Below are 21,536 nucleotides of genomic sequence, written 5' to 3'. Positions count from 1 at the left end.
CGAACGCCAGTGCGCATGCGCGATTAGCGGCGATTTGCCGCTATCGCGCATGCGCGAAAACCAAGCCTCGGTTTCGTGCCGTCCGCGCATGCGCAGTACGGCCGGACACAAAGTGAAAGTAAAAACGGCGGCTGGAACGCAGGAAGAACCAGCCGCCATGCCTGCAACCACATGAACAGTAAGACGAGGGGGAAAGACACACAAGGGAGAGGAACAACAAGGAATTCCAGCAGAAACTGCTGCCATGATAGCAAGGAAACATCTCACCAATCCCACCACGATCATCAGGCCGAAGGTAAACACCGGACTTTCCAGGGGCAACAAGGGGTCACCTGCTAATAGCTGGCTATCCAACCCATGTGCGGCCTCGCCTGCCAGTGGCCAGGGAAAACGGCTTCTTCCTGCGCCTCTTCCAACGCCCCACTCCATACCCTGCTAATAGCTAGGGCTTAGCGGAGTAATGCGACTTATCCTGATCCAAGTCGCAGCTCGGCCAACCTTGATCGTGGGGATAAACATCTTCAGGTAGGAAGACCAACACTAGGTCTTGCGAGGAGGACAAAAAAAGAACACGGCCGGGAGCAGGGAGCAAAGATTTATGGGAGTAGTGTCCTATAGGGTAGTAGAGGCGGGACTTAACCCACACGTTGCTGCCATGGAGTCTGTCAGGAAAAAACAATATATAATGTTTGGGGGTTCTAAGTAATTTTCTAGCAAAGAAAACTGTTTTAAACATGTAAACACCTAAATTCCAAAACGAGGCTGGTCCTTAAGTGGTTAAATACCACCAAAAGAAAGCTCTATTTGTGTGAAAAAAAAATAACAATGTCATTTGGGTACAGTATTGCATGACTGTGCAATTGTCATTCAAAGTGTGACAGCGCTGAAAGGTGGAAGGGGGAAAAAATGCCCGGTAGGCAAGTGGTTAAATGAGATCAACTTTAACTCCAGTATAGGTTCTCTTTGACTGCTCAAATCCCAAACTTGAAACATGAAGATCAGAAGCATTATTCTTTGAAAGTAATTACCTCCTGACTCCATTACTGATAAAGAATGCCCCTTCATCATCTCCTAGACAATGTTCTAATGAAAACTGATACAGGTCACAGCAGGATACTGCCATGCCTTGAGCCTGTGACATCACTGACCCTGCCTCTGGCTACAAATCTGCATATCTACGCATTTCCGAAAAGAAAATTCAGGTGTCAGTGTTCCACATGACGCTCAGACAATTATATAAGAAAAAAACATTTGTTCTGACAAATATACTCAATGCACAGATCCTTCTTTATGAATCTGCTGAAAAATAAACTCTTGTTTTGCCCACAAGCAACCAATTAAAATCCAGCTGTTTTTTTTTTTTTTTTTTCCGGTTTATCTAAAGTTGTTACCTATAACACTGTCACAGATGAACCAGATCACCATCAGTCACTATGTACCCTGTCAGGGTGTATTCATTAATGTGAAATATATTTTTCTGCATTTCGAATGCTGTTTTATGGCAACTTAACCACTCACCGACCAGCCGCCGCAGTTTTACTGCGGCAGAATGGCATGGCCGGGGCGAAATGACGTAACCGCGGCAGAATGGCATGGCCGGGGCGAAATGACGTAACCGCGGCAGAATGGCACGGCTGGGCGAAATGCCGTTACCTTACGTCGCTTCGCCCTGTGGCCACTAGGAGCGCGCGCGCCCGCTGCTCGCCCCCGGAGCCGATGCGAGTCCCCGGCGGGCTACCGCGATTGCTCGTGACACAGCTAGAACTGGAATCTGTGTGTGTAAACACACAGATCCCGGTTCTCTGAGGGGAGAAGAGACAGATCGTCTGTTCAAACAAAGTATGAACAGCGATCTGTCATCTCCCCTAGACAGTACAATCCCCCCTTCAGTTAGAATACACACTAGGGAACACAGTTAACCCCTTGATCGGCCCCTAGTGTTAACCCCTTCGCTGCCAGTGACATTTTTACAGTAATCAGTGCATTTTTATAGCACCGATCGCTGTATAAATGCCAATGGTCCCAAAAATGTGTCGAACGTGTCCCCTGTGTCCGCCATAATGTCGAAATGAGGAAATGAGAATAAAGTGGAAATGAGGCTGGAGAGACCCTGTTATTCCCTTGTAATTACGCTCTTGTCATATTACGCTAGAGGTTACTAATGAGTAAGCCAATTGCAAATTCTATCACAACATGCACCAATGTATAATGTGATAAAATAATATGTACACCGGTTTATTACGAGCTGAGCTATGTGATTACAGTCTCAATTATCTGTATATTATTGTTGTAGTGATTGGGTCTCGCCCTTTATTGGAGTGCAATAAAAATTATATTTAAAAAAAAAAAAAACAAGTAAACAAAATATACTTTTCTATCTATTTAATAATGATGGCAGCATAAGGATTAAAAATACTTCATGTGAATTCAACGAGTTTAGTTCCACTTTAACCTTTTCCCAACTGCCCCACGCAGATATACTGTGGCAAGGCGGCCGCTCTGTGCCAGATCACGTACTAGGTATGTGGTCTGGCACTTCTGGGTCTGGGGAGTGCACACACACTGCTGGCGACCCGCTCCCGCTGTGATTGGACACAGCAGGAGCCAATCAGCGAGTCAGGTGGGCCTGATGTCCGCCGGGACCCTCCAATCGTAGAGGAGACAGGCCGAATGGGGGTCTAACTATGTAAACAAGGCAGGCCACCGTTCTGTGGCAAGGGAAGACAGTGATCTTGTGTTTCTGGTAAGCAGAAACACGGATCTCTGCCTTCCCACAGTACAACCACACCCCACACAGTTAGAAAGCACTCCTGGGGAACACAGTTAATTTCCCCTGATATTAACTCCTCCCCTGCCATTAGTACAAGGACAGTGCATATTTTTTAGCACTGATCACTGTAATAATGCCACTGGTCCCCAAAAAGTGTCAAAAGTGTCAGTTAGGTGTACGATTTGTCCGCCGCAATGTCGCAGTCCCGCTATAAGTTGCTGATCGCCGCCATTAATAGTAAAATAAAAATGAAAAATTAAATACATAAAAATATCCCATAGTTTGTAGACACTATAACTTTTGAACAAATCAATCAATATACGCTTATTGGGATTTTTTTTTTTTAACCAAAAATATGTAGCAGAATACATATTGGCCTAAATTGATGAAGACATTAGATTTTTTACAGTTTTTTTGGGGTATGTTTTATAGTAAAAAGTAAAAAATATTGTTTTTTTTTTTTTTAAAGAATTGTCAGCCTTTTTTTTTTTTTTTTTGTTTAGAGCGCAAAAATAAGGGAGAATTGTAGAAAAAATAAAAGATTGGTTCAACCTAGAAGTGCTTTATTTACCACTACTCTTCCTTTATATTGGCTCTTAGAATTTACAAATGCAGCAATTTAGAAATCAGATGAAAGGTTTAGCTCTGGAAAACACTTTTTGATAGATAAAAAGTGCATTTTATATACATCTATGTAGATCAGACTAAAATGAGGGACAAATGAGGAGGAATGAGGGACAGAGGGACATTGCTCCAAATCAGGGACAGTCCCTCCATATCAGGGACAATTGGGAGCTATGGGTATGGATAGTTCTACATAAATGCAATTGTCCAGCTTGGATTAATGTAACTATGTACAGTATATATCAGTGATGACGAACCTTGGCACCCCAGATGTTTTGGAACTACATTTCCCATGATGCTCCACTACAATGCAGAGTGCCAGAGCATCATGTGAAATGTAGTTCCAAAACATCTGGGGTGCCAAGGTTCGCCACCACTGGTATATACTCAGGGCTTTTTTTCAGCGGGAATGCGGGGGGAACACAGTTCCGGCACCTTCAGCACTGAATGTATGTAATGGCAAGGAGTGCTGGGTTGTGTTACAGTATCTATTGATGCTGGCTGCTGGTGGATCTATTGTTACTGGAGGGGATCTATTTCTGCAGAAGGGTTGATTGCTGCTGGGGAGGGCTATTGTTGCTGGTGGGGGATCTATTGTTGCTGGGGTGGGTCTTATGTTGCTGGGAGGTCAGTTGTCGCTGGGAGGGATCTACTGTTGAGGGAGGAGTCTATTATAGCTGGCTGCTAGAGGGTCTATTGTTGTTGCTGGGGGTATTTTGTTGTAGGTGGTCCATTGTTGCAGGGGGGGGGGGGAATCTATTGTTGTTGGTGGGTCTATTGTTGTTGGCTGTGGGGGGGTCTATTTTACTACTTTTCTTGTTATCAATAACAAATTCCATATGACTTACTTAGTACCACAAATACTACTTGGTTCTGTATTCTCTAAAAGGAGCAGTGCTGGAAGGTGGGTAGGGGGTGGAACCAAGGACTGGTACTCAGAGGTAGGTAGGGGCAAAGACAATGGGTAATTCCCAAAAGGGGGAGTTCCTGCACCTTTTCGCTGAGAAAAAAAGCCCTGTATATACTATACCTGTGGGGTCTCTACGGAAGCTGGAAACAACTGTAGTAGGCACCACTACTCCAGTGATCACCACTATCTGCTGGATACCGTACACAGGCGCCAGTCAAATAATGCTTTGCAGTTTCTCAATGAATGCATAGAGGAAAGGTGGAGATCGTGACATCACCACCCCACCTCTTCCGGTCAGAGAACACTTTTATTGAAAAAATGCTAAGTGTTCCCTGAATGGCAGCCATGCCGAGCGAGTGACTTCCTATGTTAGGAATGCAAGGCATTTCCTGATTGGACGAGGTGGAGAAGCGGGGTGCTTTTCTTTTCCTTAGCCCCATCTTGATCCAGCAATGTGCATGAGAGCAGCGTCTCATCGGAGTCTCTGCCTCCTCATTGGCTTAGCCTCATTGGCACCCACTACTGTCAATCACAGCCAGTGAGCCAATAAGGAGGGGGCAGGGCTGAGCCACACTCTGTGTCTGAATGGTCAGAGAGAGCAGTGGCTCGGGTGCAAGCCTGCTTGGGTGCCCCCATAGTAGGCTTCTTGCTTTGGGGCAGGAGGGAGGGGCCAGGACCACCAGTGGGGGACCTGAGAAGAGGTGGATCGTGGCTGCTCTGTGCAAAATCACTGCACACAGCAGGTAAGTATGACATGTTTATTTGAAAAAAAAAAAAAATCTGCCTTTAAAATTACTTTAAAGTAGGCCTGTTATTAAAATTCACACTTTCCAAGAATCCGAATCGAACCGCCATCTCTGTCCATATTAGTGATTCCTCACTTCCCACTAATCTTACCACAAGTAATAATAATTATTTTTTATTGTTCCTAATATTATAATTATTGCAGTTTTTATTACTTTTGTTATTATTATAACTTTGGTCCTTTCCCAATAAAACATAATTGTTTACCTAATGGTGATATCCCCAAGTTCAGCTAAAACTTTTATTTAATTTTGGGGAGCAGAGAACAGTTAGAGCCTCTGTCAGGTTTTTACTGCCATTTATGTCCATATAAACGAGAATTTACATTCATATAATACAGGTATTAATATAGTGCCGACAATGTGCACAGCGCTGTACACATATTGTACATTCACATCAGTGCATACATTCCCTTCACTCAAGGAGCTGGTTAAACAAAAAAAAAAACCTGACAGCTCTGGTCGGAGCCGCTGTACTAACCATCTGAAGTTAGTACAGCAATCTCCCCCGCTGAGCTGTTGTGTTCTGACAGGGGGTGGCACCTCGCCAGAACACTCTGATCAGCGCTCTCTGCCATTGTCTGAGAACGCTGATCGGGAGTCAGTCGGCTGCTGGTTTTCCAGCGTGTACGTCCAACAGAAGCCAGACAGACCGACATACACACGGGCCGAATGTCGGACGTTTTTTATTGAACCAGCCGATGTCTCCCGACATTCGGCCCGTGTGTACGGGGCTTTACTAGCAAACTTGCCAACAGTCCCGATTTTCATGGGACGATCACGATTTTTGGACCCTCGTCCCGATTTCAGCTTGTCCCAATTATTTTCCCAAGATTTTGTTTTTGTCCCAGGAAAATCGGGAATGTTTTGGGCTAAAAACGGCAGCGGGCTACACAAAGATGGCCGCTGCCTTTGCCAGGAGTATTATTTCCCCTTGTGTTCAGTGGAGAGGAGAGGGCAGCCAATCTGCTTCAGTGCTGCAGGGATTGGAAACCCCTCCCCTCTCCACTGAACACAGCAGGAAGAGATCAGCCACAGCCAACCCCCGTGGAGCAGCAAGTGACCGCCCCCCTTCGTATTAGTGATGGCTTAGATCCTCCTTCCAGTATGTGGGAAAGCAAAGAAAAGAAGTGAGTGAGGAAAACATGTCATGCTGATTAACCTGCCTAGATACTTGTTTTTTTTTTATTGTTAATGCCATGTAATTCCAAGGTGATTTATTAAGGGGTTACTCTGAGATGTTTGCCTGAGATAGTTATATTTATGCCCATGGCTTTATTATTTGTGCCTGCCCTGGGTCTAAACCAATTTACTGAGGAACCACAAGAGCCAGCATGCCTGGCTTGTTTTTATACTAAAATGGCATTTCAGCCAGCATAGACACCATTAGATACAGTAAGTGGTTTGTAGAACTACAAGAACCAGCATGACTTGTTTGCTATATAATGACATTGCATCACCCAGCATGGTCTAGGGTCCCTGATACAAGTGACACCAGGAGTTAAGTGGTCTCTAGAACTACAAGAGCCAGCATGCACTGGGGGACTTGGTATGATTGCAGCATTTACAGATAACTAGGCTGAGGAACTACAAGAGCCAAGATGCCTTGTTTGCTATATAATGACATTGCATCATCCAGAATCATCTGGGGCCCCTGATACTAGTAACACCAGGAGACATGTTGTCTGTAGAACTACAAGAGCCAGCATTCACCGGGGTACTTGGTAAACATTTCCACATTTACAGATATCTAGTCTATAGAACTACAAGAGCCAGCATTCACCGGGGTACTTGGTAAACATTTCCACATTTACAGATATCTAGTCTATAGAACTACAAGAGCCAGCATTTACTGGGGTACTTGGTATGATTGCAGCATTTACAGATAACAAGGCTGAAGAACTACAAGAGCCAGGATGGGTTGTTTGCTATATAAAGACATTGCACCATTCAGCATATGTGATCTGTAGAACTACAAGAGCCAGCATGCCTTGTTTGCTACATAATGGCATTGCATCATACAGCATGGTCGTACCCCACAGCATGCTGCTTCTTGTAGTTCTACAGACCACTTATCTTCTGCTGTCACTTACCAAGGACCCTAGACCACGTTGTATGATGCAATGTTTGTGTATAGCAAGCAGGGCGGGCTGGCTCTTGTAGTTCTTTAGCCAACGTAACTGTAAATGATGTAACTTGCATTAGGTACCCCAGTGATTGCTGGTTCTTCTTATTCTGTTGATTGTTTCCACCACTTCTCCCAGGTACCCCAGTGCATGCTGGCTCTTGCAGTTCTTTATCCCATATATCCTCACCCGTACCAGGGATCATAGACCATGCTGGGTAATACAATGTCATTATATAGCAAACAAGGCATGCTGGCTCTTGTAGTTCGTCACCCTAGTTTGTACCAAGTACTCCAGTGCATGCTGGATCTTGTAGTTCTACAGACCACTAATCTCCTGGTGTCACTAGTATCAGGGACCCCAGACCATGCTGAGTGATGCAATGTCATTATACAGCAAACAAGGCGTGCTGGCTCTTGTAGTTCTTCAGCCTAGTTATCTGTAAATGCTCTAATTATACCAAGTACCCTAATGCATTCTGGCTCTTGTAGTTGTATAGACTAGTTTTCTTTGGATGCTGTCTCTTATACCAAGAACCCTAGATCTGGTGCTGGTTCTTGTAGTTCTATAGACTAGATATCTGTAAATGTGGCAACGTTTACCAAGTACCCCGGTGAATGATGGCTCTTGTAGTTCTACAGACAACATGTCTCCTGGTGTTACTAGTATCAGGGACCCCAGACAATGCTGGATGATGCAATGCCATTGTGTAGCAAACAAGGCATGCTGGCTGTTGTAGTTCTACAGATCAGTCCTATGCCTACATACGTTTGCTAGTAGGTGTCCCTCATTCCCATTGCAAAATGTGGGGAGGTGTGCTATGAAGCTTAAAGAGGAACTGCAGTCTGCTCACATAATTTGTAATAAAAATATCTTTGCCATTCTGAAGCTTCCCTCCAACCACTTTGCATTTAATTTTATATATACTGTGATTCTGTACTTGCCAAATATGCTGCAAAAATCTCCCTCCGAGTCTGGCCGCAACCGTTTTCATACTTGCCAACAGTCCTGATTTTCCCGGGACAATCTAGATTTTTGGACCCTCGTGCCAATTTAAGCTTGTCCTGATTATTTTCCCGGGATTTTGCTTTTGTCCCGGGAAGATCTTCTGGACACGGCTGCTACACGTGACCTCCAGACTGGGTTTCCATCCTCCCCAGCATGTTGCTGGTGCCTTTCCATGTTCCACCAGACAGTAGTTAGTGTAGTGGGTATTGTAGTAAGTAGTGTAGTGGGTGTTGTAGTAATCGTTGTAGTGTAGTGGGTGTTGTAGTAATTAGCGTAGTGTAGTGGGTGGTGTAGTGGTAATCAGTGTAGTGTAGTGGACAGGTAGATCAGTATACTGGTCAGTATAGGAATCAGGTAGGTCAGTGTAGTGGACAGATAGGTGGGTGTAATGGTCAGTCTAGGAATCATGTAGGTCAGTGTAGAGGTCAGTATAGGAATCAGGTAGGTCAGTGTAGGAATCAGGCTGGTAAGTACTATTTTAGGAAGGGTAGGTACTCAGGGAGTGCTAAAAGTCTGTAGGTTAGGGGGCGCAAATTTCTTGCCTTGCACCAGGCGCTGACAACCCACGCTACGCCACTGCTGCTGGGGGCACCTGATGCAAGGAGGGACTCTGCTGGGGGCACCTGATGTAAGGAGGGACTCTGCTGGGGGCACCTGATGTAAGGAGGGACTCTGCTGGGGGCACCTGATGCAAGGACGGACTCTGCTGGGGGCACCTGATGCAAGGAGGGACTCTGCTGGGGGCACCTGATGTAAGGAGGGACTCTGCTGGGGGCACCTGATGCAAGGACGGACTCTGCTGGGGGCACCTGATGGCATCTGGTGGCAGGCGACGTGGCAGGTGACACGCTCAGGGGTCCCACTGATTCGGCATTATGGTGAGTTGAATTATTTAATTTTATATTACAATGTAATAATAGAAATAATGCGCTTCAATCATCCTGACATCATAACAACCATGGTGCCGGGTTGATTGAAGCGCTAACACCAGGTGTTTGGAGTATCTTTATCTGCTGATTGTTAAACTCTGGAATACACATATTTCTATTGTGGTGTAGGATCTGGGGCTGCTGTCCCTCCATCCTTCTCCCCCTCCTTTCCCCCTCCATCCTTTATTCATCTCAGACTCTAACCACACCCCCTTTGAGACATGCCCGTTTAAGCCACGCCCATTATTTTGCATAAACCACACCCATTTTTACCACATTTTTACTTCTTACCCTGTGCCACACCTACAAACGCATGCCCCACCCCCTAATTATAATGCAACTCCGCCTACAGCCAAAAAAGTGTCCCTAAATTTTTTTTTACAATGTTGGCAACTATGTACTAGGGCCAATTTGGAAAAGAGACAATTAAAGTCTAACTAAATCCAATATATTTTTTTTACCGCTTTGGATAGAAGAGAGAGGGATTAGAACCCCTGTCAGTTTTTATTGCTGTCTGTGCCCCCTTTAGGGAGATTCTGCCTCTTTATTTGCCCAATTTATTATTATCATTGAAAGTGAAAGCAAAAGAAAATCCCGAATTTTGGGTTGTCCCCAGAAAAGTAATAGAGGGGAAATCTTCCAATGGGGACACCAGTTGTGAATACTTGGGGGATCCCCAAGGAATTCCCTTAATTTGCAGGGATTTCCTCTCACTTCTAGCTATAGGACAGGAAATGAAGGGAAATCTCCACAATGGGACAAAGATGGAGAAAACAAATCTGACAGAGGATATAATCCTCCCTTAATCCAAAATGAAAAAAAAGATTTGCTTATAGTTCTACTTTAACTATTAGCATGTCTTTGGAGTGTTAGAAGAAAATTGAGAACCTGAAAGAAGCCCATACAAGTGATAACATGCAAACTCCATGCAGGTAGTTGCCCTTGTTGAGATTTGAACTAAGGACCTTGGTGTTGTAAGGCAGAAACACTAACCACTAATCTACCACACTACATCTATACTTTTCACATTGTTATTATGATATCCCTTTTTCAGTTAAGCAAAGTAAATTATAGTATTTATTAATAATACTATGTTATGTTGGTTGTTATTATTGGTATGATGTCCCTTTCTCAGTGAAGTTTAGTATATTATTAACATACTGTTGCTATTATTGTTGCCCCTTTCTTAGTATTATATTACTATTATATTATTATTGGTTTTAATATATTGGCTCTATCTCAGTAAGGCACAGTATATTAATACAATTATAATTATTATAATGTTGTTATGGGGTCCCTTTTCTAATGAATAATGTTAATAATATTGATAATAATTACTATTATTATTATGTTGCCCCCTTCACTGTAAGTCAAAGAAAAATATGAATACTTTTATTATTAATATTATTGTTATTACTACTGCTACTATTATTATTATGCTGTCCCTATCCTGGTAGAGTATATTATTCCTATTATTATTATTATTTTTAAATATGTTGTCCCTATCCCAGTAAAGCATTATATATATTATTACTGCTATTGTTATTATTATTATTATGTTGTCCCCACCCCAGTAAAGCAGAGTATATCACTATTGTTATGATATTATTATTTTAATATTGTTCTTATCCAAGTAAAGCATAGTATTTTATTCCTATTATTATTAATCATTTGTATATGTTGTCCCTATCCAAGTAAAGCATAGAATAATATTTATATTATTATTTTTAATATTCATAATATTGTTTTTATTATTTTTATATTGAGGTTCTATTCCAGTAAATCAGAGTATATCATTTTTTTCTTTATTATTATAAGTAGTATGTTGTCCCATATAATGATCTAGTAGATCAGGGTATATTATTATTAATTTTATTTTTATATTATAGTAGTGGGTATTATGGGGTCCCTGTCCCAGTGAAGTCATGTAGATGGATACAGTGACCAGTCAGGGGCCTCGGGTTGTGATCAGTCAAGGGCCCCGGGTTGGACTAAAGTCAGGGGCCCCGGGCTGTGATGTGTCAGGGGCCCCGGGGTGTGATCAGATCAGGGGCCCCGGGCTGTGATCAGATCAGGGGCCCCGGGTTGTGATCAGATCAGGGGCCACGGGTTGTGATCAGATCAGGGGCCCCGGGTTGTGATCGGTCAGGGGCCCCGGGTTGTGATCAGATCAGGGGCCCTGGGATGTGATCAGGGGCCCCGGGTTGTGATCGGTCAGGGGCCCCGGGTTGTGATCAGATCAGGGGCCCTGGGATGTGATCAGGGGCCCCGGGTTGTGATCGGTCAGGGGCCCCGGGTTGTGATCAGATCAGGGGCCCCGGGTTGTGACCAGTCAGGGGCCCCGGGTTGTGACCAGTCAGGGCCCCCCCGGGTTGTCTAGGACCTGGCAGAGGTCGGTGTGTGGTTGTAGGGAAGGGAAGGAGGGGGGCGGGGAGGAGAGGTGTGCCGGCAGTGCGCATGCTCGGTGTCGCTGTGAGCGCTGAGTGCGGGGCTCGGTGCCGGGACGGGATGGAGGGGACCTTTGTATCGGTTTAAAGGAGCCGCCGAGGAGAGAAGATCCGGAGCCGGGAAGTTGTTGGATGTGTCGGTGCGGAGTCCTCCGGGGGAGGACTGGGGGGGAGGGGTGCTAAAGTTCCCGGATGATGACGATGATCTGTCAGTCGGGTGGAAAAGTTGCGGGTGACACTTGTTCTGATCATTAGAGGAGGGGGAGGGGGGGACCGATGGCCAAAGTCATCCAGAAGAAGAGTCACTGGACGGGCCGGGTACACCGGTGTACGGCGGGGGGAGAGCTGAGCCTGCTGGGGGGAGCGGAGTTCGGGGAGTTCCTGTATGTCGGGGGGGACGGGGACGGACAATTGGGGGAGGGGGAGATTCTCCTGGAGGTGTCCGGTGTGCCGGTGTCCGGACTACCCCGATATGATGTACAAGAGATGGTCCGGAGCTGCGGGGACTCCGCTGTGCCCATCACAGCTGTCAGGCAAGGTAAGAGCGTCCGCATGGGGCTGGACACCCACATACTCCATGTACCTACCTTATTCTTCTCTGTGTGTACCTACCCCCTACACACTCCATGCACCTACCTTATCCTATTCTGTGTGTACCTACCTTATATACACTCCGTGTACTACTGTCTGTGTACCTACCCCTACACACTCCATGTACCTACCTTATATACACTCCATGGACCTACCCCCTACACACCCCATGGACCTTCCCCCTCCATGTACCTACCTTATATACACACTCCATGTACCTACCTTGTCCTACCCCCTCCATGTACCTACACACTCCATGCACCTACCTTGTCCTGACACTCCATGTACCTACCTTATACACACTCCATGGACCTACCCCCTACACACTCCATGGACCTACCTTGTCCTACTGTGTGTACCTACCCCCTACACACTCCATGTACCTACCTTACGCACACTCCATGTACCTACCCTACGTGTGTGCCATGGGCAGATGTACCATCTGAAATTATTGTCCTTGACATGCTCCCCGCATTCCTCTTACCACCAATAAAACTCGCACCCTTGGCGCCAGTTCTGGTAATAAATATTGTTGCACATCAGAAGCCGGCATACATGTTTATGGCCAAGTCGTATAAAGCAATAACACAGGAGAAAAGGAAGATGTTGGTGTTATTGGGGGGAGAGGCATCTGCCTTGGGCACTTCATCAAGAGGGGGCGCAGAAAGGGCAGGAATTTGGTGCTTTGGACTTTTGCAGTGCTGAAGGACTCTGGGGGTGAGCAGTCATATTAGCATCATGGTCAGGAAGGTCGGGCTGCCAGTACATTATTGGATTGTCCTGATGGTTCTTCTGCTTGGCAGTGGTGATCGTATGCTGATGGCTGGATATGACTGATGTGGTTGTACATCCATTATGTTAGGTGGAAGTGGTCATGGAGGATGGTGGCCAGATATGACAGATGTGGTTGCATGTCCATCTTGTTTGACGAAAATGGTGGTGGCCAGATGTGGTTGTATGTTCATGTATTTGGATAGATGTGGTCATAGAGGTTGGTGGCCACATTTATGGCCAGATTTGACAGATGTGGTTGTACAGTATGATTCTCTAGTTAGATTAAAGTGGTGATAAAAGGATGGTGGCTGCATTGATGGCCAGATATGGTTGTTTTTCCATGTTGTTGAGTTAGTGATTGTAGAGGTTTGGTGACGACGTTTATGGCTAGATATGACTGAAATAGTTGTATGTCCATATTGTTCAGTGAAAGTGGTCGCAGAGGATGATGGCCACATTGAGGGCCAAATATGAGAGATATGGTTATATGTCTAGATAGTTCAATGAAAGTGTCAGTAAAGGATGGTGTCCATGTTAATGGTCTGATATGGTTGTATGTCCATATATTTGGGTGGAAATGGTTGTAGATGTTGGTGGCCACGTTTTTGGCCAAATATGACTCATATGGTTGTTTGTTCATTTTGTTGGATGGAAGTGGTCGTAGAGGATGGTGGCCAACTTAATGGCCCAATATGACAGATGTGGTTGTATGTCCATCTTATTTGATGAATGCGGTGGTAAAGGATGGCGTCCCGATATGGTTATACATCCATGTTGTAGGGATGACCAATGTGGTTGTGTGTCCAGATTGTTCAGTGGAAGTAGTCATAGAGGATGGTGGCCACATTGATGACTAAATATGATCTATATATTTGTAGTTTAGTATTGTTGGTTGGAAGTCATTGTAGCAATGAACAATATGGTTGTATGTCTACACTGTTCATTGGAAGTAGTCATAAATAAGGCTGGCCACGTTGATGGTCAAATATGACCGATATAGTTGTATGTCTATATTGTTCAGTAGAAGTGATTGTAAAGGTTGTTGGCCATGTTGCTGGTCAGATATGGTTGTATGCCCATATCGTTAGGTGGAAGTGATCATAAAGGTTGATGGACAGCTATGGCAAATATGGATGACTGTCCATCTTGGTTGGTAGAAGTGTTCATAGAGGGTGGTGTACCATCTGTGAGGTGCCCTGTTTTCTGGCTGCACTGTGGCTTAGTGGTTAGCACATCTGCCCTATGTCATGGGGGAATTTGGGTCGTGTTTTTTTTTATTTTTATTACTGTTCCTATCCTAGTAAAGCATTGGATAATGTTATGGCAGTACAGTGGCTTAGTGGTTAGCACTTCTGCCTTTAATGATGGGAGTCCTCAGTTCAAATCCCAGTCAGGGAAGGTAGACTGTGTATGTCTGCATGTGGGATAGGGACTTTAGATTAAAAGCTCCTTTGAGGGACTGGTGTGAATGTAAAGTGCTATTGTTGGCCCTATATAAATAGCTGCAATGAATAAATACTCAAGTTTCTGATTGGTAGAGGAGATGTGAGATAACTTTTCTCATTGGACCTGTGTATGGCCATGTTTAGGGTAGCAGTACAGGGAAAGAACACAAAGGGAAAATAATGTCAGACTGACCCATGTGCATTGATATTTCCGCACCATTGTTACCTACCTCACACTTCAACATTCACACACTGCCTGTGTAGGTAAACGCTGAACTCCAGGCAACCAGATAAATACATATACAGGATGTCTTTTTAACTCTGTTCTGCAGATCTTGTAATCTAGTCCTGCCAGACAGCACAGCCAGGTTCTGTTCCACTTCACTTAATGGATACATTAACCTTGCAGTTCACCTTTCCTGACCTAAGCTAATACAGCTATTCACCTTCCCGACCTGACGCCCGCATTCTCCACTGTTTTCCTTATATACAACACTGCAAGTCTTTAGTTTCCCGACCATGCCATTATGTTGAGTCTCAGAGAGCCAGTGGTCTCCGGACTCAATAGATGGCCTCATAAAAGTAGCAAAAAGTTTCAATTATGTTAAAAAAAAAAAATATTATGTTAACAAATATACTTGTGGTCGCCCAGATGGACCTGTGGTCATTGTGTACCATCATGTGACTGTCAATGTGTCCTTTGTAGCAGGTCAGGTTTACTCAGTGGGGAGAACACATGGCCAATTCTCATATCCACTTTCACCTGTGACCTGTACAATCGGACACTAAGGAGTCCACCCTGCCAGCTCTATGGGGATTGGCTACAACTGATCAGACACACCTGAGTTAGTATGGGGTTTATTTACTAAAGCTAGAGAGTACAAAAATAGTCACACTTCTGCAGAGAAACCAATCAGCTTCCAGGTTTTATTGCTAAAGCTTAATTAAACAAGCTGAGGTTAGAAGCTGATTGGTTTCTTTTCTGAATTGTTACTAGTTTTTCACTCTCTAGGTTTAGTAAATAAACCCCTAAGTGACCAATTGCAGATGATCGTTGCAAAACTTAGTTTGACAATCACCAGTAAAGTCAGTGGATGCAGATTTTAGTAACTCACCGCAGTTTGCACTACCACAGAGTCCCTGACAGTCGCTTGTGGAGTTTTGGCCAAAAATGTCACCTACAGACTCAGCGGTTGTATATATGCAGTCCACTGAGAGAAATAGAAATGAAGTGTATGACAGATCTTTGTACACATGCCATGTAGGCCTATGGAGGAGGAAGGGAGAGCATTGATAAGATGATATATATAACCTATCAGTTTTTATTATTATACAGTATTTATATAGCGCCAACAGTTTACACAGCGCTTTACAATGTAAAAAAGGGAGACAATACAGTTATAATACAATAAAATTCAAGAGGAATAAGAGGGCCCTGCTCAGAAGAGCTTACAATCTAATAGGGTGGGTGATTTGTGGTGCTGGGCTGTTGATGTCCCACCCAATGGCCTTATTCACACTTATACGTGTGTGTGTGTGTGTGCATAGTGACACACGTGTACTGCAATCTGCAGTACAGTATATGTGAGTTGCATTCTAATTGGGACCAGCAATGCACATATACTGTGTAAAGCATCCTAGCTGCCCTTCCGTACACAGATTTGAATGCATGGTAGGCTGCATTGTCTAAAGATGTGCAGGCATATTTGTGTGTGTGTTGAGGTTTGATACGGTTACATTCTAAGGGAACAGGCTGTCCTTATGCAACAGGCAGGTGTTCACGTATGCATAGATGTAAGTAGTGCCTAAAGTTCATCCACCTGCAACCCCAGGCTGTAACGCTAAGGGTAGATTGGGTCTTTTTATTGGTGGGACTGCATTGGGCGGCTATTCCAGGGCAGTCCCACTGCAAGGCAAAATAGCTGGTCTTCAGTGTGGTCAGTTCACACCACCACTGCATTTTGGTGCTGAAAAAAGTACTGAGTGCAGTACTTTTTTTCTAGCACAGTGCAGTACTACACACCAGCCAATAGAATTTTATGACTGTCGCTGTGTGACATTCCAATAAAGTTTGTTAAAAAAAAAAAAAAAAAAGTATACGGTGCAATGCGCCCGGATTGGCGCACCAGCACTGCTGGCACTGAACCACACACCACCTGCTGTGTTGTAACTCACCTAAGGGCTAGGTTCACATCTACAGGTGCGACTGCACATGGCACATTTCTGCACATGGCATGTAGGGCAGCCCAATTATATCACTGGACTGACCTACCTGCGAGAGGTCCCTGACTCTTTTCCAAAAAGGCGCCACACCGCACCATGTGGTGCTGCAGCACTGAGCAGTTTGGTGCATACATTACCGGACGTGTGGGGGTGCCAATAACAATAGCTAGCTCTTAGAGGTGAAGACTGCTCTAGACTGACTTGCTTGGTTGAGGGTCTGAGTGAGTGATGGTAGGGCGTGTTGGGGAAGTTCGCTCCCGGTGAATCCAGCCCAACATGGCAGAAAGGTGGCAGTGGGCCCTTTTTGAGGGCTTGGGCTGCTACCTCTGGGTGCGGCCTTAAGGTCGTTTCCAGATAAAATTGTGACGATAGGTAATAGGAGTGCCCAGTATCCAATCAGAAGTAAATAAAAGGTGAATACCGCAATCGTCCCAATCTCAGTATCACAGACACACCATCTTGGCACATCCCCATCCATAATAGCATAGAGCAGCAGCCCTGAAGAAGGGGGAGTCTTTGTTCCCCCGAAACGCGTTGTTTTTACCATGCTCTACTATCCCAAATAAAAACAACCATTCACCTTTTATTTACTTCTGATTGGATACTGGGTGCTCCTATTACCTATCCTCACAAATAACAATAGATGGCACTTCTACACATCTGCTAAAGGGCAGAGCGTTTCTGTGTGTCAGGAAAGCATGTGACTTCATACGAATTTCTTCGCAAAGGCGCGAACATAACTGTACAGACAAAGAACATGCATATGGCCTTTTTTTCTGACTTGTTATTGCATTGTGGTGCACTGTATGGCGTGTGTGTCAGAGCAGCGTTGTCTTAGTGTGTTGGGGGTGCCACTCTGAACGAATGACCCCCAAAACGCGCTAACACAAGTTTTGTGCAATCAGCACCGCAATGCAAAAGTGTGGTTCAGCCCTTTATTATTACTGCTTCTTGCGAAGTCTTTTGTGTTGCATACTGTAGTCCTATTTGTTATTGTTTTGGTCTTGGATGGAGGTTTTATGTTATTGTTTTGGCGTGTGTGTACTATAAACACAATTAAGAGAGGAAGCTCGCTGGCGATTCGTTCCTCTGTCTTCCCAAGACGCCTTCCGATCTCTATAGTGATCACACGTTTTACACTGAGATCCACAATATCTGCACTTTTACTGCGACTTGACCATATGGCTTTGTCATCAGCGGCATCGCATGACTGTGAATCCTCATCATGAATAATTATTTTTATCTGCGTTGTATTATTAATATCTATGGAATGGTTCTTTATCACTATGTGGCACCTCATTCAGACATCACATTTCATTCACAGCAGTTGCTCTTGAGAAGACATTGATTAATGAGCGCTGCCTGTCGTGTCATTTCAGGTGCGCTTGTCAGCTTAAAAGCTTTCTATTGGGCAAAAGCTGCTCAACGCAACAAAAATGTAGCATTTTTTTTTAAGCACATAAATGAAACAAGCCTGTGTGAGTGGGCCAGTGAAAATGACACATTTCCTATTTCCAGTGTCTTGCTTATGCTAAAAAATGTAGCAAATTGTTATTATTGTTATCTTTATTATGGATGAAGGTTTATTGGGTTGTTTTATTTATGTGATGTGCTGGTTGAACTATTTGTTCCTTTTTTTTTTGTTCTAATTCTACAGTGGCATGTTTATCTTATTACCCTGTTATTACACATAAATTATACATAAATAGATATTTAAGCATCTCTAAATAAATGATAACAATGCCTCCTATATACAGACAAGATTTTCTCCTTTTACACAAAGGTTCTTTAGATACTGTATATTGTTAAAATTTGATCTCTTCTGTTCGATGAGAATGAGGGCAAAATTGAATGTGTAAAGGCTATTTTCTCTCCAGGTTGGATGTTATTTATATAGAGAGAATAGAGTGAATCGGAAAATACTGCATTATGGCCACTAGATGGAGCTGGTGATCATAGGAAATAAATGTAAGATTTTATGATCAGTGTTTATTTTATTTATTACAGGTACTTATATAGCGCTGTAAATAGCGCTGTAAATTTTTGGAGCACTTACAATTATATGTTGTACATTTACATCAGTCCTTGCACTCAAGGAGCTTACAATCTATGGTTCCTGACTCTCAAGCATTCATACATATACTAGGGCCAATTTACCTTCCAGCATGTCTTTGGAGAGCGGGTGGAAACTGGAGTACCCAGAGGAAACCCATCAGCATTGTAGTAACAATACAAACAATAGTTATTTTTGAGTTTCCAATATAAGCTTGCTTGAAAAATCTCCTTTTGTGTTGTTAGTACTGCCTGTCTCCTGGCTGTCTCTTTCCACAACGTCTGTGTTTCCCTGCATGCTGTGCAGCTTCTCCTCCATATCTAAGGACTACATATCCCATGGTACCTTGCTGCCTGCAAGCAGTGATTCGTGTACTGACTTCGCCTCCTGAAACGCCTCATCTCAGCACCTCTGTAGTTCAGAAGGCAGGCGCGGTGAAATGTGTGACACAGCAGTGTCTACTCACTGGGTATAGTGACTACAAGTTCAGTGTGTGGGGATCTTCACAAAGTAAGTTCATAAACTTCAAGATGGTTCAGATTAATAGGAGTAGGCTAGAAATAATTGAAATACAATGTGGAAATTTTACATGTTGACCATAGATACGCTTTAAGTTGTGGGTACCCATAATTATTCACTGAGAGCATTAGCTCCATCTAGAGGAAATCATTTTCCTGCACCACTCTATTTTTTACAAGTGAATAATATTCGACCTGCAGAGAAAATAGCCTGATAACATTCGATTTATCCACCATTTGCATACAATGTACATGTGGTTTCATCGGATGAATATCTCCGCAATTTTTTTTTTTTTTTTGAAATGTATCCCAGTGAGTGGTTTTCTGCATGGCTTCCAGTGAGAATATATAGGCGATTGATATAGATTTGCTGTACTGTTTTCTTGTATATATGTAAATATGTGTTTCAGGGGCTGGTGTGTGAACTGTGTGAATTACTATGCTGTCTGTTTTATTCTGACATTTTCCCGCAGATCATGTTTATGATATATGAACAATTGATAAAGCTGTTTTAATGTTTGAATAACTTTTGGTGGATGACTATTATCAGCAATTTTTTGTTATTATCTGTGCATAAAATCTGTGAGACATGAGAGTAAATTTCTTAGTGAAATGAATAACTGAACAAATCCTCTCCAGTTTTGATTGTATCCCCATTTTTCTGGGTAATGTTATTTGTGATCATAGATCCCGAATAACCAATTACTAATCGGGATGGTCTGTGGTTGATGCGGCATTGCTGTTGGAAGGATTTTCATTGTGTGTGATGTCTAATTTGTTGTCAAAGCCCTGGTTTATTATTCATATTGAAGACTTTCTGACCCTAGGACTTCATTCAAATCTGTGCTGTGGGGGCAGTAAAACTAGGTGGTTGAGTCGTGGCTTTGCGCCCCCCAGGACTGCCCACTAACGTAAAGCTGCTGAAGGCTGTAAACATGCCGTGGCTGCAGAAAAACGTAGGCTCTGTTTCCACTACTGCGAGTTGACACATGTGAAGTCGCATGACAAGTCACAACCCATGTATTTCAATGGTCCCCGTTCTAATTGGTGCGACTCAAGTCGCAGCGACTCCAAAAAAAAGGTTTTTGCACTAGTTTGTTCCAACTTTGGCGTGACTTGTTCTCACATGGTTTTCACCAGTCGCATGACATCGCATAGCAAAGTCGCAGTGTAAATCGCACGACTTTGGGGACGCAATAGTGGAAACATAGCCTTAAAGGGTAATGTGAAAATCGATGAATGTGACTAATGCAGCTGTAGGGGGCTGCACCACAAGCACATGCAATGCAAACAATAGTAGGTTTAAATTATTATACAATTATAGTAGAAATGCACGATTCTGGCTAAAATGAGAATCATGATTTTTTTTTTTTTTTGCTTAGAATAAAGCTCACGATTCTCGCGGTGTAGCATCTTTCCCATTATACAAAAAATTTGGGCTAACTTTTTTTTAAATTCATTAAAGTGTTTTTTTTTTTTTTTTTAAATTGCGTTTGGAAGACCGCTGCACAAATACAGTGTGATAAAATATTGCAACAACCACCATTTTATTCTATAGGGTGTTTGCTAAAAAAAAAAAATCTATCTATCGATCTATCGATCGATCTAATCTCATGTTTTGGTGTTCCAAGTAATTTTCTAGCAGAAAATAGTGATTTTTACTTGTAATCAACAAATGTCAGAAAAGGTTTGGTCTTTAAATGGATAAACATCCTTCATTTACACTCCTGGAGTTCTTTCCTCTGATAAAAGAAGGAAACAATACTTTTTCTACTTATTCTGGTGTTGTGATTAAACTTGGCAGGCTGTTGGATTTTTTTTTTTTCCCCAACTGTGAGAACTCTCTGCATTTGTTAGAAAAAATCTTGACATGCTGTTTTGAAGATTGGGAAGAGAAAAAGATTGCGATTTCGATTCTTAACGATTAATCGTGCAGCTCTAAATTTATAGGTTTAAATCAGATGGTGGGCAGGTGACATAATTTCTCATCGTCGTCTGTCAAACGCCTCTGAAAAGTGATCTGAGCACAAATCGCTTTTGAGAGGAATAGCAGTCCCTGCCATACGTGAATAAGCCCACAGACAGGAAGAAAATACCAATCTTACTCTTTTTGCCATAGATATGTATTAATGCTCTTATTAGTTCTTTACAACGTATACCTTTCTGTCAGCGACAGCTCCTGCTCCTCCGGGGGCCCCGGTCCATCTTTTAATTAGCGATTACCTAACAATATCATCTGCAGGAGCTGTAAATACCGGCTGATGCGGAAATGAGGCTCCCGGCAGTGCAGACGTGTGCTCGGCCTACATTCATGT

The 21,536-nt window shown here is 43.5% G+C and overlaps 1 protein-coding gene across 9 annotated transcripts in view; it reads left to right on the top strand.

Annotated features, from left to right (window-relative positions):
- The first annotated feature begins 11,878 nt into the window (after window positions 1-11,878).
- The window catches only part of MAGI1 (membrane associated guanylate kinase, WW and PDZ domain containing 1), a 763,134-nt gene continuing 753,476 nt past the window's right edge, over window positions 11,879-21,536 (top strand). For all 9 annotated transcript variants that reach the window (XM_073592190.1, XM_073592191.1, XM_073592187.1 and 6 more), the window contains exon 1: window positions 11,879-12,155. In XM_073592190.1, coding sequence (XP_073448291.1) covers window positions 11,894-12,155 — 262 coding nt within the window. In that variant the 5' untranslated portion in view covers window positions 11,879-11,893. The remainder of the gene's footprint in view (window positions 12,156-21,536) is intronic.

The sequence above is a fragment of the Aquarana catesbeiana genome, linkage group LG07 (genome assembly GCF_042186555.1).
Source record: "Aquarana catesbeiana isolate 2022-GZ linkage group LG07, ASM4218655v1, whole genome shotgun sequence".
Lineage (NCBI taxonomy): Eukaryota > Metazoa > Chordata > Amphibia > Anura > Ranidae > Aquarana > Aquarana catesbeiana.
This window is presented reverse-complemented; position numbering and strand designations above follow the sequence as displayed.